This window comes from Orbilia oligospora, assembly GCF_000225545.1.
Source record: "Orbilia oligospora ATCC 24927 unplaced genomic scaffold scaffold00079, whole genome shotgun sequence".
In the NCBI taxonomy this organism is placed as follows: Eukaryota; Fungi; Ascomycota; class Orbiliomycetes; order Orbiliales; family Orbiliaceae; genus Orbilia; species Orbilia oligospora.
The window spans coordinates 342043-358017 of NW_011645636.1; the positions used below are offsets into that span (position 1 = coordinate 342043).

Here is a 15975-nt window from a genome sequence, read left to right on the forward strand (position 1 = left end):
CAACGTTTAAGACGACATCAAGCTTTAAACAACCCATCGGAGCCCCAGCTTACTGAGCCCGTGACGGCGGAATGATATCCGTTACGTTCTTAAAGAGATTATTGTATGGCAAAATGTTTTATCTATCCTTTGTATCAAGAAGTTAATTATATACAGAATTCTCAAGAAGTTTCAGGCCACTCCCCAAATAAAGAAGCACCCCCAATAAAAAGCAAGCTCCGCCAATGTCTATCAGTGTGGCTCCTCGTATCCAGTTATCCTTGAGCTATGTACATCTCCCTGCCCCCAGCCCGAAGTTGATTTTGACACCTGGGCACCCCTTGTAAAAAAGAAAAATCAATAACTTTTTGGTTTGTTATTCCCGTGTGTCGCTATCTTACAGATGTAGAGTTGTAGTTCGAATAAAGGAGTGAATCCAGGATTGAGGAGAGAAGTATTAGAGCCCCGCAAGGAAAATATTCAAAAAGATAAGGGTATCCTAACGCCGGTTTAATATGAATGTTTTTGGTCTCCTGTAGAGACGTTGGAAACATAAGTGATTTGTGTATTCAGCCATAGCTAGAAATATCATTGATGGCTTCTAAGCTTTCGAGAGATTGGAATCTGTGCCTAACATTCGGAGTATGATTTCATACCTAGATGTCACTTATGTCAGTTATCATGCTAATAGAGGCAATTTAGGGTGATGTATACTCACATTCCGAACATAATCATCGAACTAGGAACCACCTTCAAAACATGGCTTGTCAAACCGCCATACATTGATGCCATTCCTTCCTCCTTCAATACCAATTTGAAGCACTGTACCAATCCTGTGTACTTCGGTTTGCCATCGCTCATAGGTGCTTGACGCAACCTTGTCCTTACTACTTCGTGTGGGTACGTCACGGCCGTAGCGATCAACTTCGCCAGACCGGCCGCACCGCCCCTCCCAACATAACTAAGCGTGATGTCCGCCAAATCCTCCTCCAATCCAGCGGCTATCCTTCGCTCCTCACGATGCGTAAGAGCGAGCTTCATTCTTTCGTAGAGTACCCATTGTAACGTCGACTCAGTAACACCAAGGTAGCTTGCGCTTAAACCTTTGTATAATCCGCGAATACCCTCATGTCGGACGGTTTGCCTGATACAGTCCCATGAGTTTTTGTATTGTCTCGAATAAGTCGAACCGGTTTTTGCGAGAGCAGTGTCCTTGTCTAGTTGCAAACGAGTTTTGACGAGCCAGATGGGATTCGTAGCGGTGCCGGTTACGAGGCCAGCGATGATGGCAGCGGTGAGGTGGACGCCGGTCGATTCCTGGCCATTGTTGAAGTTGTCGGCGAGGATCCGCTTGCCGTTTCCGTATGTCCAGAAATTTATTGATCTATGAGGATCGTTAGAAATGAAATTAAGCCTGAAGAGTAGTAAATATGGAAGACATACCGTGCTGGAACGACACCGATCAAATTTGGCCCCAATCCTTTGAAAAGAGCTCTCCAGCCCTCGAGCTTGTAAACCTCACTGGGGACTTATATTAGCACTCTATAAACCTTAATAAGAGTAATTCAGTCTAGAATAGCTTACTTTAATAACTGAAATGTTTCCTTGAAATGCCGTAGTCCCATACTGACAGCACTTTCGTGTCCAGTCAAAGCGGCATTTCTGGCAGCAATTCGGCTTCTATAGAAGTCTCCTTGTAACCTTGTCTTCAATACATCCAATGGCGATGTAACAATCGCAGCACTCATTCCTCCAGCCCTGATTTCACAAGAAACATTAGCCCTTTGTTCACTTCCAGTGGCATCACCAACCCCATTTTGCACTCCCCGCGGTGGGGTTGCGGGAAGGTGGCGTGGTGGGGTGTGTGTCGCCCAAAGAAAAGAAAAAAACCTACCCTCCAGCGATAAAATGAGCAAAAGACTTCCCAACCAACGGATTGGTTGTATTTGTAGGTTCAACATCGGGACGAGGAAGAGCAGCACCGATCTCCCTGTCGATAGAGAGGTTTCGAGGTTCGTGGGATTCTCTATGGTGATGACGATGTGGTGGTGGAACGTGAATTGCCGCTGAGGCGTCCGAGCTTGCCAGTCCAAGACCCATGGCTGCTGAAAATTTTATGCTACAATCGAGATACCAGGAACCACGGAAAGGTTGATATTACGGAGGGAGGGAGAGAAGTGTACGGAGGATAATGTGTTATAGAATATTGATTGAGACTGGAGTTATCATCTTTCGGAGGTTGAGGAATGGAAGATGAAGTAATTTTGTGAGGTTCTTTTTTTTTTTTTGGTTTGGGAGGTTGCGTCGCTATTGAAGCTGTCTGTCTCGCAAAATTTTGTATTTGGGCGGCCGAATTTTTTGGAGCCAAAGATCCCCACATGCAGTTAGCCCGAAATGAATCCAGGCATTCCCATTCGCTGATTTACCACGATGCCTGCTCGTTTGGATGGAATTCTTGGCCACTGGTATTCTGAGCTCTCCCGGGTGGTATGACGAAAAAATTGCGACTTTTTGGTTTTTGCTGGATTTGGCTTAGGCGGTGTACGGATTATTTATTATATTCTAAAGAGTCTAGCCTAGTCTACGAGATCTAAAATTTTATGTAAACGGTATTATACGGGCACAGCATATTTCATGAGAGTCGTATCATGACTATCCATTATCGGTATCGTAGATAATTGACAGGAGGGATATACACAGGCACAGTAGAGGATGAGTATAAGGTAGAGGTTCTAGGATGTGTCTGATGCGGTTCAAGGTATGGCGAGAGGATGAGGATGAGGATGAGTATCAAGTCGTAGAGAAGAAACGCCGTTATGACCACGTGAAAAAAAGGAAAAGAAAAAGAAGCTCGACAAGTTAAAAAAAAAGGTAGTATATAATAAGAAGCCGAAGAAACAACAGTTCCTTTTCCCAAAAACTTTTGAGAAAATGAAATAAAATGAAATTAGATTGTTGTCTCGTATGGGATAGGAACAATGGTCTGGGGCAGGTTATCGGTCGTCTTCACTGTGTGGGCTTCCCTTGGGAGAGGGATCTGTCTCTTCAAGTGGACGTGCTCGCCGTTCTCCTTGGCTGCTTTTCTCTTAGCAGCATTCTCCTTGACTCGTCGGACGAACTCTTCACGGCACTTGGAGTGGTGGATGTGCTCGATACGGATGTTGACACGCTTCTCGATGTAGCGGTTGCCGACCTTCTTGTGGACGATGACGCCGACGGAGGACTTGGTAACGTTGTAGACGATACCAGTCTTTCCGTGGTAGACCTTGTATGGCATACTATATAGCAGAGTTAGTCCCTCTTCTACCATATTTCCCAATATTCAAACGGACGGCAAGCTCTCTTGGGACAAAGAGAGATGGTGATAATGCCGCCGCAAGGTATGACTAACCCCTTCTGCTGAGCACCGTTGGCTCTGATATCGACAATATCTCCAACCTAATAGCGATTCCATAAAACATCAGAATTCCATCATTCTTTCGTATATATATCGACCAACGATTCGTTCGAGTTTGAATGTACCTTGTACTGCTGGAGGTATGTCGACAGGGAGATCATTCCCGTCTTCTTGAAGCCCCGGGAGAAGGCATAGCGAGTACCAGCGCGGAGACCACCTATCAATCAATCCATCGTTTAGCTTCCAGTCCAACAATCAATCAATCATCCGACCCTCCACGTCTTCTTCATCATCTTCTTTTCAAAGTCGGAAAAAAACTGGAGTAAAAACCGGCGAAAAGTTGAAGTTGTCCGTACCTGATTTACCCATTGTGTCGGATTAGAGGTATCGTGAGGGAATGGGGAGATTCGATAGAACGGGGGGTAGCGGGAGTGTCGATGGATTGTCGATGGATGGATTGGAGATGTTTGAATCCGACTGTGATAGCAAGAGAATCGATTTTGGTGTTGCCGACAAATTGTGGTGCGGTCTTGGCAACCATCCCTGTTTGGGACTAGTTGGCAGTCCAATCAGGGCAGCAAGTGACTGTCTTTTTTCTCCCAGTTGCGAGGGAACACAACTTTTTCTGTTAGGCGAAAACTACCATCTCCAAATCTTCAATCTCCAACCTCAGCTCTATTCACGACATACGACCGCCCCTTCGAGCTTCAACTACCCAGGCTCTTACTAACCATCCAGCATGCCTCGCGCTCCGTAAGTTTCGCCAGTTACCGACTTTTTCGTATTCACCAGAGATTGGATAATCGGAATGTTAACGTTGGATATCACCATAGACGAACCTACTCCAAGACCTATAAGGTCCCCCGTCGTCCCTTCGAGTCCGCTCGTTTGGACTCCGAATTGAAGATCGTACGTTGCAGGAAACGGGATATCTATATCTCCTCTCAATCCTATAATTCAATATGAAGAAAAAAAGATAACATATATACTAACAACTGGTTATACAGGTTGGTGAATACGGTCTCAGAAACAAGCGTGAAGTGTGGCGTGTCATGCTCGTACGTTGAATGACCCGCCCTGAGAATCCATTCTCAGCCCATACAGTCCACTCTTATGCCTTCATGGCATCATGATGACTTGTTGGTTAACGCTCGCTTTTTTCCCGAAACAATAGACCTTGTCCAAGATTCGTCGTGCTGCCCGTCAGCTTCTTACCCTCGACGAGAAGGACCCAAAGCGTCTGTTCGAAGGTAACGCTTTGATCAGACGATTGGTCCGTGCCGGTATTCTCGATGACTCCCGTATGAAGCTCGATTACGTCTTGGCCTTGAAGATCGAAGATTTCTTGTAAGTTTATATATTATATTCTGCCTAAAGATGGGATGGTATCGTTGCCGTATATGGGATACTAATCGGATATTGTTATGTGAATAGGGAGCGAAGATTACAAACCCAGGTTTACAAGCTTGGTTTGGCCAAGTCGATACATCATGCTCGTGTCCTCATCCGTCAACGTCACATCCGGTATGTAGTAGTCTCTCTATTTTCTTATACATATACATATTGTATATTATTTTCGTTGGACAAAATTTCTAACAGTTTGATGTCCTATGCAGTGTTGGCAAGCAAATCGTCAACGTCCCATCCTTCGTTGTCCGTCTTGACTCCCAGAAGCACATTGACTTCGCTTTGACTTCTCCATTCGGTGGTGGCCGTGCCGGTCGTACCAAGAGAAAGAGAAGCAAGGCCGGTGAGGGTGGTGAGGGTGGTGATGATGAGGATGAGGAATAAACTATCTCGTCTCGTCATCTTTTCGTCCCTCCTTGAAGCATTATACTCCTTTTCTTTTATGTATATCATAATTCACACACACTTTTCACACCCTTATCTTTCCTTTTAGAAGCTACTCTTTGTTATGCTGGGGTATCTGGGGTTTTTGTTAACGGGTGGTTTCCGCATTATACGGTTCTAATGTCCCCATATGAAGGTCAATGACACCGAAAAAACAGTCTGCTATTAGTACCACAGGCTGAAAATTTACATGAACAAACAAATAACTACCAACTCTCCTTCATAAGAAATAAACCGTAAACTATCAAAACTCCCCAGAGCCGTGAAAATTCTGATACCAATGAATATTTGGGTACAAAATCTCATAACTTCCATGAAAGGAAAAGCGTTGACCCAATATACCCTTATCTTATCAGTCACGTGAGCATTAGGGCACAAAAAGCAGCTGCCACCAAACGGGACAAACGCCCAGCGAATGTGTGGGAAAGTTCTCAACACCCCAAATTTGACCTTGAAAGAACCTATCCGACGACCCCATCGACGACATACCCATCCCCCCATCGACACCCTTTTCGACACCTCCGTATGTACTATTCTCCGAAGAACAATTTCCATATCAAATTGAATCCATCAACTCTGACAAAATTTTATTCTATCCAGAAATTCCCGTCTCATCCGACAAAATGACCAAGGGAACCAGCTCCTTCGGCAAGCGCCACGTTAGTACACCTGGAATTCACTTGTCGATGCTTCCTCTCTGTCTTTCGCTCTCTGTCTTTTTCTCCAAGGGAATCAATGGGTTTCGATGTTCGGATAGATGGTTTAAGAGATGGTTATATTGAAGGATATTGCAACATGTTAATTGAAGAATTGGAGAGAAAGATAGAGGGCTGGCAGCAGATGCGGGAAGGCTACGGCTTTGAAGCTGAGAGATGAATGCTGATGGATTATGGGCTGGATTATAGAACAAATCGCACACTCTGTGCCGTCGCTGCGGACGAAGGTCGCTTCACATCCAGAAGCACACCTGCTCATCGTATGTTCAATTCTTCAAAATATTCAAAGTCGGGTTTTTCTTCGGATTCTAACATCAGATTTCTAGATGCGGTTACCCAGCTGCTAAGACAAGAAAGTGTACGACATGATACCCTCGAACCCCTCGAACTATAAAACAAAGACTCTCGTCATACTAATTACTTTTCGAAATATTATAGACAACTGGTCCGAGAAGGCTAAGCGAAGAAAGACCACCGGTACCGGCAGAATGAGATACCTCAAGACCGTCAGCAGACGGTTCAAGAACGGTTTCCAGACTGGTACTCCACATAACGCCCGCGGACCAACCAAGACCGGTGCTCCAGAGGCTGCTAAGGCGGAGTAAATTTGATAATTTTCTGGCGCCGTGTGTCTCTTCCTCTTTTTTTCGTACTTTTTTTTTCCACCTATGTCCATTATTATCACTATTACTCTCTGTGTTCCCTTTTTATCTTTATATAATGCATGATACCGATTTCTTGTCGTCATGATCATTATTCCTCCTTCTCCTCCTTCTCCTGCTGCTCTGGTCGGTTAGCATTTACGACTGAGAGAACAAAAAGCCTCCTCCTCCTCCTTACGACCTCCCTCTAGATAATGAGCTTTTGGGATTTGCACTTATCCTAGAGCACCACTACTACCCACTACCACTATTGTCATGTACATTCTAGTCCTTTATGGGGTTTTTATCAATTCATGGATATGCTGGTGTTTTTGTTCCCGCCAAATGACCTAAAACGAAGTCCAACAAGTGACCCACCTTGAATGTGGATATCTTATAATACGGTAGAATAACTCTATGATATTACTATAGAGTGTGTCTAGACTAGTGTAGATTGATCGTAAGCTTAAGGCATGAATAAGTGGATAGGATATCAAAAATGCCTAAGAAATGGGTATCATATGCTCGCACAGGACAAATACAAGAACCGTCTCCCTTCTAACAGACCATACCATACCAAATATACCCCCTCCAATATTAAATATTATAACTCATACTCTTCTTAACCAACATCTCCTTCTGCCGTTTCTCCAACTCCAGCCTTTCAACCGCATATGCCAACCGTTGTCTCTGCGCCTTCAATTTCCTCAAAATTTCTTCATTCTTCGCATCTTCCTTCCTATCAATCTCTTCCCTGTCTTCTTCTTCTTCGTCTTCCTCAACCTTAATCGGTGTAGTATCCGCGGCGGATTTATTCTTTAAAGTATTTGCTATCCTTGTTTCTAATAACTCCGCATCGGCGATTAATTTCCTCTCTTTGAGTTCGAGTTTATGTACTGCCTTCTCGGTTTCTCGGAGTAAACGGTCGGTTTCGGGTTGGATTGTGGAGGAGAGGAGGGTTTGTGCGGTTGTTAGTTCTCCGGCGGAGATTAGTTCGAAGTGCTGTTTTTTTTTATAAAAAAATTATTAAATACTATATAAGTAAATTGTCTTTCTTTCTTTCTTTCTTTTATTCTTTTCGTATGGGTGATTTCATCGAAGGGAGAGGTGGAAGTTTTGACATACGCGATTTGAAGATAAGATCTTGCAGACGCGAGGGTAGTCTTCGACTGCGGCGGAGAGGGTTTCGATTGTGGATTGGAGGGTTTCGGTGGAGAGGGTTAGAGAGGCTACGCAGCCGGAGAGGGCGTTCATCTTTGGAGTCCTTTGATGTCCCCAAGTACGTATACTTTACTGGGGTAAGTTGGTGGGGTTTAGTTGGAGGTTTGGAACTTGATCTTGAGATCGAATGGAGCTTAAGCTAAAGCTGTTGGTTACAACCTCAACGCAGATGTTGGTATAATATATAGTAATATTAGACTATGATCAGAAGGTTACAACGGTCAAAGAAGTTGGTTTAAAAACGCCCGCTCTAATGCTCAGAATCTTCCAAAGAAATAAAATGAAAGAAATAAAAGAAAGAGAAAAAAGAACGCCTGTAAATGCTCCCTCCACTAGTAAGTTACCAGTTCTTTCCTTTTACAAGTAGGAAGGTAGGTAAGAGGTAGTAGGTAACTAATAATCTTAGTCGTCAAACTTAAGCAGAGGAAAAGTGATTAATTTCAACCACCTTTCTTCAGCTGAATACAAGTCGCCGCTGCTTCATTCCTCAGCTCTTTATTCTCTAGTATATTATGCACTCTCGCCTTCTTATTCATGACTTCAGCTTGCATCCCCTTATCCCCTAGCTTCCCATACTCCACAAAACATTTATCCAACATCTCCAACCCTCTTCCCAGAAATTCCGCCCGTTTCTTCTTATCATTTGCTTCTCTCCCCGCCATCCCCACTTGTGCATCTGCCAGAATGCTCAAGCAGGTTCCATTAAGCTGTGCATCCTCGCACTCCAATATCTGCGGCATAATCGAGTCTAGCAGAGCATAAGCAACAGCGTACTCGTGCATCTGTATCAATATATTCGCCAACACAGCATTGGCAAGGTATAGCACGGCCAGAATTTTAGCTCTCCAAGCTATAGCAGCAGCTCTAAGTGTCAAACTTAACGCTTTAACCGCTCTGCCGCATTTTGCTAGCACTTGGGCTTTGTATAGCATAACCCGTAGTCTGGGTCCTATGTCGGCCTTATCACGTTCCATGTCTTCGGCATAGGTATTTAGGAGGTCTAGTGCTTCCGAGAAGTTGTGGCGGGCCATGTGTAGTTGGATTTTACAGAGCTGGATCTCAGCAATGCAATCGGGCTCTGTACTTGATGCTGATAGGAGCTGTTGGAGGTTGTATTCTGCTGCTGTAAAATCGCCGCTGTATAAACTATATTAGAATTATATGTCCTGATAAAAGATTCGGGGAGGGAATGTGGATGAATGGAATACCGGAATAACTCCCTTCTCAATCGGATCAACCCCCCATAGGTAGCCCAATATTGATAATACTTCAATGTCCTTAAACTCTCCACATCGATATTCTCCAGCCTTTCCAATGCCTCCTCGAATCTCCCCTTCTGTGCGATCAAGAAAGCTGTTCGGCACTGGGCTTTCACTAGATCCTCCACCGGCGAATTCTTCCGGTATTTGGCCACAAACAATTCACATCCGAGCATGGCAGCATAATTAATGCCTAGTCGACTCCAGACTGCTGCTTGTAATACCATCTGTGATCCAAAAGCGTTTTGAATGCCCTTTGATACGTTCAAATGCGAACTCCTCAAAAGGCTTTCAAACGCAAATCCCAGTGACTCAGCACCTGCGAGTGCCTGTTTTGCTTCCGAAAGATGCGCCATAGACTGCAAATGGTGCATACCACTTTCCTTCGCCTTCACTTTCAAAAAGCTAAGTGACTCTCGCTCCATTCTTGCAGAAATGACATCCGGACAATCCTGCGGATGTGCTTTGTGGAAATGATACAGCCATGATAGTGCAAAATTCAAACAAGCGACGTCTTTATTCTCGCGCGCAGTATTTACGGTTTCCTGCATGGCTAATATCGATTCTCTGTTACACCCAAAATCTGCCTGCAGTATAGCTAGATTCAGAAGGGCATATTGGTAAAAGGTTCGGTCGCGGGTATGCATTGTGTAATCGAAGTATTGATGTAAACATTCAAAAGAACCCTGGTAATCGCCTGACCTCCAGGCATTTAGAAATTCGACATAGTACTGAAGGTTTGGCTTGGACGCTCTACTGTCCAGGATCGCCTTTAGTTGGTTTTGCATCCCTTCGGGGACTCGGGTGCCTAGGCGTTGCATGCAGTCTACCTGGAATTCGAGAAGTTTTTCAACGTCGTCGACAGAAACCATACCGTGCGCCTTTTCGCCTTGAACCTTCATGTCGTCCACGATTCCGTACAGGTGGCGGACGAGTGGGTGGTCGATGGGTAAACCGGCAAGGAATTTATCATTGTAGGTATCCACTGTGTTAATCTGACCGGTCGAGTGGGCCAGACTTAAGTTTCGTTTCTTCCATTGGGGTAAAGTAGGTTCGCGGTAGGCTATGAAGCCCTGCCATAGCTGGATTGCTTCGGCGAAGGGCATACGTGAGAACTCGAGCGTTGCACGACGGATAAAAGCACCAATAACGCTGTTCCGGGTGAAGAAGCTACGGTCGCCATCGCTTCGGATATAGGTCTTTTCGGCTTGTTTGGGGTCTGCGAGGTAGGATTCCAGGTTGACAACAAAGTCGTGTAGAGCATCGTAGGAGTTTAGTTCCCAGAGTTTCCTGAGAAGGAGATCGTAGATAGTACGGCCGGTGATGGCAGATTGTTCTTGAACTGTTAGCTTCTGGAGAGCTTCGAGACTTATAGCGGCCGGAGGGGGGGAATTCTGGGTAGACAGCTGGCCACGGTTGGCGATAAGGTGCTGCAGGACAAATGTGAGGACAGGGATGATGGAAGGAGATGGAATTCGGTTTTCGGTGTAGAGAGAGATGAGGGCGAGGAGGGCCAGCTTGCCCGGCGTCAGGTAACGGCCGGTGGTGGGGTCTCGAGGAGGGCGAGTGGCCGCTCCATGGTTCTGCATTGTTCGCTATCCACTAACTATCGACCAGGACGGTACCTTGCATGTCTTAAAATACAGGTCAATTGACAGAAGTATGTCTTGGAAGTCGGAAACACCTGTGAGCAGGTTAACGACCCTAATAGATGCAAGCTTAGTTAGTATAATTCGTGATTTATATCATGATGCTCTTGATTGGTTGGTTGGTTGATAATGTCAGTACTTGCCTGGGGAGGTTGAAGTTGAGGTTGAAGTTCAAAGCTGCAAGTTGGTGGCGCGTAGAGTTGTTTGCGACAAAGCGACAGCGGGAATCGTTATAACAGGCCACCGTTAGTGTTCCCACCATCTCCATCCCATCATCATCAACCATCACCACCAACCACCATTCAACCACCGTCATCACCAATAGAAACCCCAAACCTCGAGGACTTCGAAAAGAATATTAGAAAAGATGTCGACTCCATCGAAACAATACCTCTCTAGCGGCCAGGTCATGCAGAGGTAAGCTGTTCCTTCAACCACAATTCCAAGCCTTCTTCTATGTCATTACTAATGTTATACAACAGCCCACCGCTCACTGCCAGAATCACCCGCTTCACTGAGTCCGCAATCCAGTTTGTCAGCCTTTACTTCGTCACTCTTCTCTCCGTATGTTCTCCTATAAACCTCGTAACCAAGAGTATCTAAGTTTATCAAGTACATCCATACTAACTAAATATAGTTCGACTCCTACGGATCCGCCGAATCCTCATCATTCGCAACCCAAAACAACGCCGCCCTCCAGGGTAGCGGTCCAAGGGGCAACGGTACTGCCGGGTTCGGTGGCGGCGCTGGAAGACCTGATCCTCGTGGTCCTGGTAGACGATTGGGAACCGTCGATTCAGTCAGAGGACCGGAGTGTAAAAGCTGTCAGTAAACATCGTACTGTCGGCACCTCTGTACTTGTATGCACCACGTTTTATTCTTTATTCTCTGTATGATAGTATTTGAGGCTGCTAGTGCTCAAGGCATAGTAGCAACGTTGGTATCGGCTTTGTTTGGGAAGAGCGGAGGGATCGTTTGAATTTGGAGTATTTTGGGATTGCTATTGAAATTCAAATATATCATTGCTTGCATCATAACATATAGAAATTATCTATATTTAAAATATCATGGGAAACCATAACCTCCCAGTCCATCTAGTAACCTAGGAAAACATGAGGCAAATAATAGAAACACAGAGAAAAAAAGGCGAACAAAGAAGAGATCGCACGCCAGGATTCGCATCCGTCACTATAAATAACATTAAAGTGATACAAACCGTCGCCGTCGCTAGGTATATATTAAACAAGTATTATGCTACCCAAGAGAAAACAGAGGGAAGATGAGAAGCAGATAATAGCCTCACGAGCACAAAAGTCGGCCAATCTAATCTGACGTAGCTGGTGGAGGGGGGGCTGGTGACAATGTTTCGTCATGACTCTCTCGCTCTGCGACAGCAGCTGCAATTGATACTTCATGGTTTTCCAGATCTTTATCGATTAGTTCGTCTTCTCCTTCATCGGATGGAGATTTGCGTTTTAGAGGATTAGCAGATGGACTTGCCGCCGCTGTCTCTTCGGTAGTGGTGGTGGGAGGTTGAAGTGGTGTCGGACTTTTTACAGCTGGAGCAGGAGCTTCGACGGTAGGAATGGGCTCTGGAACTTCTTCAGGGGCCACTTCCACGACTGGTTCGGGGGCCGTTTCTTCCGGAGTAGGTTCCTTGATTGCTGCAGGAGCTGCAACGGGGGTAGGAGACTTGATCTTCTGCTCGACAACCTCAGCGATCGATGGGATGGAAGCAGCAACTGCTGGAGTCGGTGATGAAACCTCCATAGGTTCCACTGTTTCTTCCTTCTTAACCTGAGCTGCTGCTGCCGCCACCGCCGTGACTTCTAGAGTTGCCGCTTCTCCAAGAGGAGTAGCCTCGACATCATTCTCCCCGTCCCCGTCTTCCCCATCGTTATCTTGATCATCAGGAGTTCCGTCTTCGGCATCCCCCATTTCAACATCATCTTCACCCTCTCCTTCTCCATCTCCATCCCCTTCACCCTCTCCGCCGTTTCCAGCTGTCCCACTTGGTGTTGCATGTCCCTCACCCGTCGGCAAAGCCCTGCCATCCTCGGAGAAAGTAACCATCTTCTTAAACCCAGGTTTTCTTCCTCTACCAGGCTTCCTCTTCGGTGGCGGTGGACGTCTCTTAATCGGCTGCGCGGGCGAAGCAACAACTCCATCCACAGCAACCCCTGGCACTGGAACCTCAGTATACATCTCCTCCAACTCTTCCTCTACAATTATAACCTTCCCATTAACCATCTTCCTCACCAATCTACTGTGTCGACTGAATGTATCCGGCGGTCGTCCCAAATATTCAGGCTCGGCAGGTTCATCTTCACGTGCAATAACCGTCCATTTGTTTGTCATGAATAATCGAGTGCTCCCCGTTATCTTCTTCTCGGTCGAAATATCCTCCGCTGCTTCTTCATCCTGTGGTTTTCCCAACGTCCCGTTTCGAGCAGCTTTGAGAAGAGTTTGGGACATAGGGGTTAGGAGGTGAGTTTCCTTCGGTAGGGGCAATTCGGGTGGGGGTGGTGGGGGCACGTTCTTTTTGGCGTACCACATCCATTGTCTGTTCCAACGACGGATGGGTAGGCCTTCGAAGACGTCATGATCGAATTGTTGTTGATTACGGACGGCACGGCGCGATTGGCCGGTCGGTCGATACTGTTCTCTCCTGGTAGATTAGTACCTGATGTTTCTAACTATGTGTCTCAACCCGAAATGGGCGGGAGGTGTATAGGAGAGATAGTGGTATGTACGAGTGGGACAGCCATGGCTACGAAAGAATACCAAGGCTCTTTATCTTTAGATTTATCTTCGTTTTAAAAAAACTCCAAGAGAATAAAATTCGTTATCGAAGAGGGGGGGCAAAAAAAAAACCGCGCGAAAGTTACTTAGGCAGGTATGTAGCAGGTGATATCGTGATGTGAGAGGAATCAGACGGGACGAGACCGGGGGAAAGAGAGGTAGAAGAACATACAAACGAAGTCCTGGCGCCCGACATTTTTTTGATTTTTTTTTACTTTATTTTTCCCTTTTTCCTATTTTCCGTTAAGTCACGAATGCGAACCGTGACAATACGTAAACGCGTTAAGCCGGTATTGGCTGAGACGGATAGACGCTAACCCGCACACGGAACAGAGAATAATATGCACGCTAGTATTGGATGTGGGATGTGGATGTGGCCCTGGGATGGGGAAGTGTGAGGGGGAAAGGGCGAGGGAGGTATAGCAAAGTATCGTGTGTCGAGGGATAAGTAGCGGTGGTACGATGGGATGAGTAATTTAAGTGGTAGAGAAGATGCGATGCGATGCAAGCGCTGTTGGGAGAATCGGGATTTTGCTTCGGCTAATAACAACCAACAAACAAAACATCACCCCTTAGCATAGCAGATCATGCCATATCATATCAAACGTACATGTATACAGCAGTATACATAGTGCATACAGGACCACGCACGCACGCACACACGGGGTAAGGCGGGGGAAGGGGAAAGAGGAGGTTAGGAAGTCATGCCGGATAGCACTCGGGCAGCCAGTTGTGACAGAATCCGCATCTTCTCGTTCTGGGGCATTTCCTGGAAAACTTCATAGACACTCTTCCCCTTTTTGTCGCGAACGGCACCCAATCTATTCCCGGCCAATAAGCCCGCCAGAAGTCCCGAGAAGTCATACAGGATGTACCCTATAATTGCCCCGGCGATGGCACCGAGTAACGACCAGAACTTGCCGGTGCCTTCTCTAACTTCATTTCGAAGACCCTCCTGGTCCATCATTTCCCTGTTGAACATATTTTAACATTAGTACATTAGTACGGATTAGTAATAAACGTGGGAAATAGATAGTATGAATATGGGCTGGATGAGAGGTTAAAACGCACTCGAAGAACTCGCCAAACTGTTCGTCCTGCCATTCACGCTCATAACTCGGTCCTGAACTCCGCCGATGTACTCTCGTAGCATCGTAGTCTCGACGTCTAGTCGGATCCGAGAGTGTGTAATATGCATCATTGACGAGCTGGAATTGACGGGTCCGCGATGGACGTTCCGGGTGGTTTACTGGCACCCTGTCTGCATGCACTTCTTATTAATATCGCACTCCCTCGATTGCCATTTATCGCATCGTATTTCATAGATGGCTTGGTATACATAGTATTACCTGGGTGAGTCTGGAGAGCTTTCATCTTATAGGCTTTGCGGATTTCATCTCGAGTCGCATTGGGTGAGATACCTAACACCTCATCTTTATAACCAAAGTTAATACAATACGAGACTACTAAGTACTCATTTTTGATAGATTGTAAATATAGGTATCAAGAGGGGTACTTACAGTAGTCGACGGATTCTACAAGCACAAAACGTCAGTCTAATCCCGAGACATTGCATTTACGTATACTTAGTATGCATATGCATACTCAAGAAGTCTATATCTATATAATATGGGATAACTCACCGCTAGACATTTCGATGATGATATAGAAGAGTCAATAGGGTATCGATTGGATATTAGCAGTAACTTGGTGTAGTCACAGGTGTAGTGGGAAAGTTGAATGTTGAATAGATGATATCAATCTCTAGACCTCTAATGAACATTAATTAATGTGCGCTGCCAGAGGAGACCTACGTCATGTATAGAGGCAAGCCACACTATAATTTCAGCCACATTTTGGATAAGACTGTGGCACAGTCAACCACACTCCATTTCCATGGATTCCATATCCTGATATTGTACTATGTGTACTACCTGTTACCAGATGATCATGAAAGCCAGACAAAACAGCCTTGAGCATGAGTCGCCGCCATCTCCGGCTTGGTCAACCGGGGTAGCCGGGTGTTAGACCTCTGAACCTTGTTTAATTGTCCTTGTTCGACTGTTCCCCCGCTCAGATGCAATGAACCATGGAGAATCAGAAAAGCCCTGCACAGGCCGTACGGTTGAGACCTTGAAGGAGTTTAAACAGTGTGTGTGAAGACAATAAAATCCCACACACCCAACACAGCTTCACCGCCAGAAACAAGAAAGATCAGACATTCTATTATCACATCGATAAGTACTCAACAGTATGCCAGATATCAAATACTCAGCCCTTAATGCAAGACGGGATACCGAGAAGGCAAGTGCTTGCCGATGTGCATATTTAAGTAGTTAATCCAGCTGTTCACTGCTTTACCAATTGCTTGGCTTTATATTAACACCACTGGTTAAATAACGGTACCTTGTCTTCGGTTTGGCGTGCAGATTAGGTCGCAACCGGAGGCCGCAATCCAGT

General features: G+C 45.7%; 9 protein-coding genes across 9 annotated transcripts; 3 read left to right on the top strand and 6 right to left on the bottom strand.

Moving 5' to 3' along the window:
• Positions 1 to 580: 580 nt before the first annotated feature.
• On the bottom strand, positions 581 to 2079 carry AOL_s00079g119 (uncharacterized protein; the record flags this gene model as incomplete). Its single annotated transcript, XM_011123994.1, has 5 exons — positions 581 to 635; positions 698 to 1363; positions 1423 to 1500; positions 1564 to 1737; positions 1874 to 2079. 5 exons carry the CDS (start codon positions 2077 to 2079, stop codon positions 581 to 583), a joined length of 1179 nt encoding a protein of 392 aa, XP_011122296.1.
• An 847-nt stretch (positions 2080 to 2926) lies between these two features.
• On the bottom strand, positions 2927 to 3745 carry AOL_s00079g120 (uncharacterized protein; the record flags this gene model as incomplete). The annotated part of the gene is made up of 4 exons (XM_011123995.1): positions 2927 to 3257; positions 3371 to 3417; positions 3502 to 3593; positions 3733 to 3745. The coding sequence occupies 4 exons, from the start codon at positions 3743 to 3745 to the stop codon at positions 2927 to 2929; spliced, it is 483 nt and encodes a 160-aa protein (XP_011122297.1).
• A 370-nt stretch (positions 3746 to 4115) lies between these two features.
• Positions 4116 to 5167, top strand: AOL_s00079g121 (uncharacterized protein; the record flags this gene model as incomplete). Its single annotated transcript, XM_011123996.1, has 6 exons — positions 4116 to 4129; positions 4210 to 4285; positions 4384 to 4434; positions 4551 to 4723; positions 4811 to 4900; positions 4993 to 5167. 6 exons carry the CDS (start codon positions 4116 to 4118, stop codon positions 5165 to 5167), a joined length of 579 nt encoding a protein of 192 aa, XP_011122298.1.
• A 683-nt stretch (positions 5168 to 5850) lies between these two features.
• Positions 5851 to 6548, top strand: AOL_s00079g122 (uncharacterized protein; the record flags this gene model as incomplete). Its single annotated transcript, XM_011123997.1, has 4 exons — positions 5851 to 5886; positions 6133 to 6203; positions 6270 to 6301; positions 6382 to 6548. 4 exons carry the CDS (start codon positions 5851 to 5853, stop codon positions 6546 to 6548), a joined length of 306 nt encoding a protein of 101 aa, XP_011122299.1.
• A 633-nt stretch (positions 6549 to 7181) lies between these two features.
• AOL_s00079g123 (uncharacterized protein) lies at positions 7182 to 7838 on the bottom strand (the record flags this gene model as incomplete). Its single annotated transcript, XM_011123998.1, has 2 exons — positions 7182 to 7586; positions 7710 to 7838. 2 exons carry the CDS (start codon positions 7836 to 7838, stop codon positions 7182 to 7184), a joined length of 534 nt encoding a protein of 177 aa, XP_011122300.1.
• Positions 7839 to 8245: 407 nt separating this feature from the next.
• AOL_s00079g124 (uncharacterized protein) lies at positions 8246 to 10653 on the bottom strand (the record flags this gene model as incomplete). The annotated part of the gene is made up of 2 exons (XM_011123999.1): positions 8246 to 8942; positions 9014 to 10653. 2 exons carry the CDS (start codon positions 10651 to 10653, stop codon positions 8246 to 8248), a joined length of 2337 nt encoding a protein of 778 aa, XP_011122301.1.
• A 427-nt stretch (positions 10654 to 11080) lies between these two features.
• AOL_s00079g125 (uncharacterized protein) lies at positions 11081 to 11545 on the top strand (the record flags this gene model as incomplete). The annotated part of the gene is made up of 3 exons (XM_011124000.1): positions 11081 to 11130; positions 11196 to 11277; positions 11351 to 11545. 3 exons carry the CDS (start codon positions 11081 to 11083, stop codon positions 11543 to 11545), a joined length of 327 nt encoding a protein of 108 aa, XP_011122302.1.
• Positions 11546 to 12036: 491 nt separating this feature from the next.
• On the bottom strand, positions 12037 to 13711 carry AOL_s00079g126 (uncharacterized protein; the record flags this gene model as incomplete). Its single annotated transcript, XM_011124001.1, has 2 exons — positions 12037 to 13371; positions 13688 to 13711. The coding sequence occupies 2 exons, from the start codon at positions 13709 to 13711 to the stop codon at positions 12037 to 12039; spliced, it is 1359 nt and encodes a 452-aa protein (XP_011122303.1).
• A 498-nt stretch (positions 13712 to 14209) lies between these two features.
• AOL_s00079g127 (uncharacterized protein) lies at positions 14210 to 15168 on the bottom strand (the record flags this gene model as incomplete). The annotated part of the gene is made up of 5 exons (XM_011124002.1): positions 14210 to 14486; positions 14587 to 14776; positions 14865 to 14948; positions 15036 to 15050; positions 15159 to 15168. The coding sequence occupies 5 exons, from the start codon at positions 15166 to 15168 to the stop codon at positions 14210 to 14212; spliced, it is 576 nt and encodes a 191-aa protein (XP_011122304.1).
• Positions 15169 to 15975: the final 807 nt, after the last annotated feature.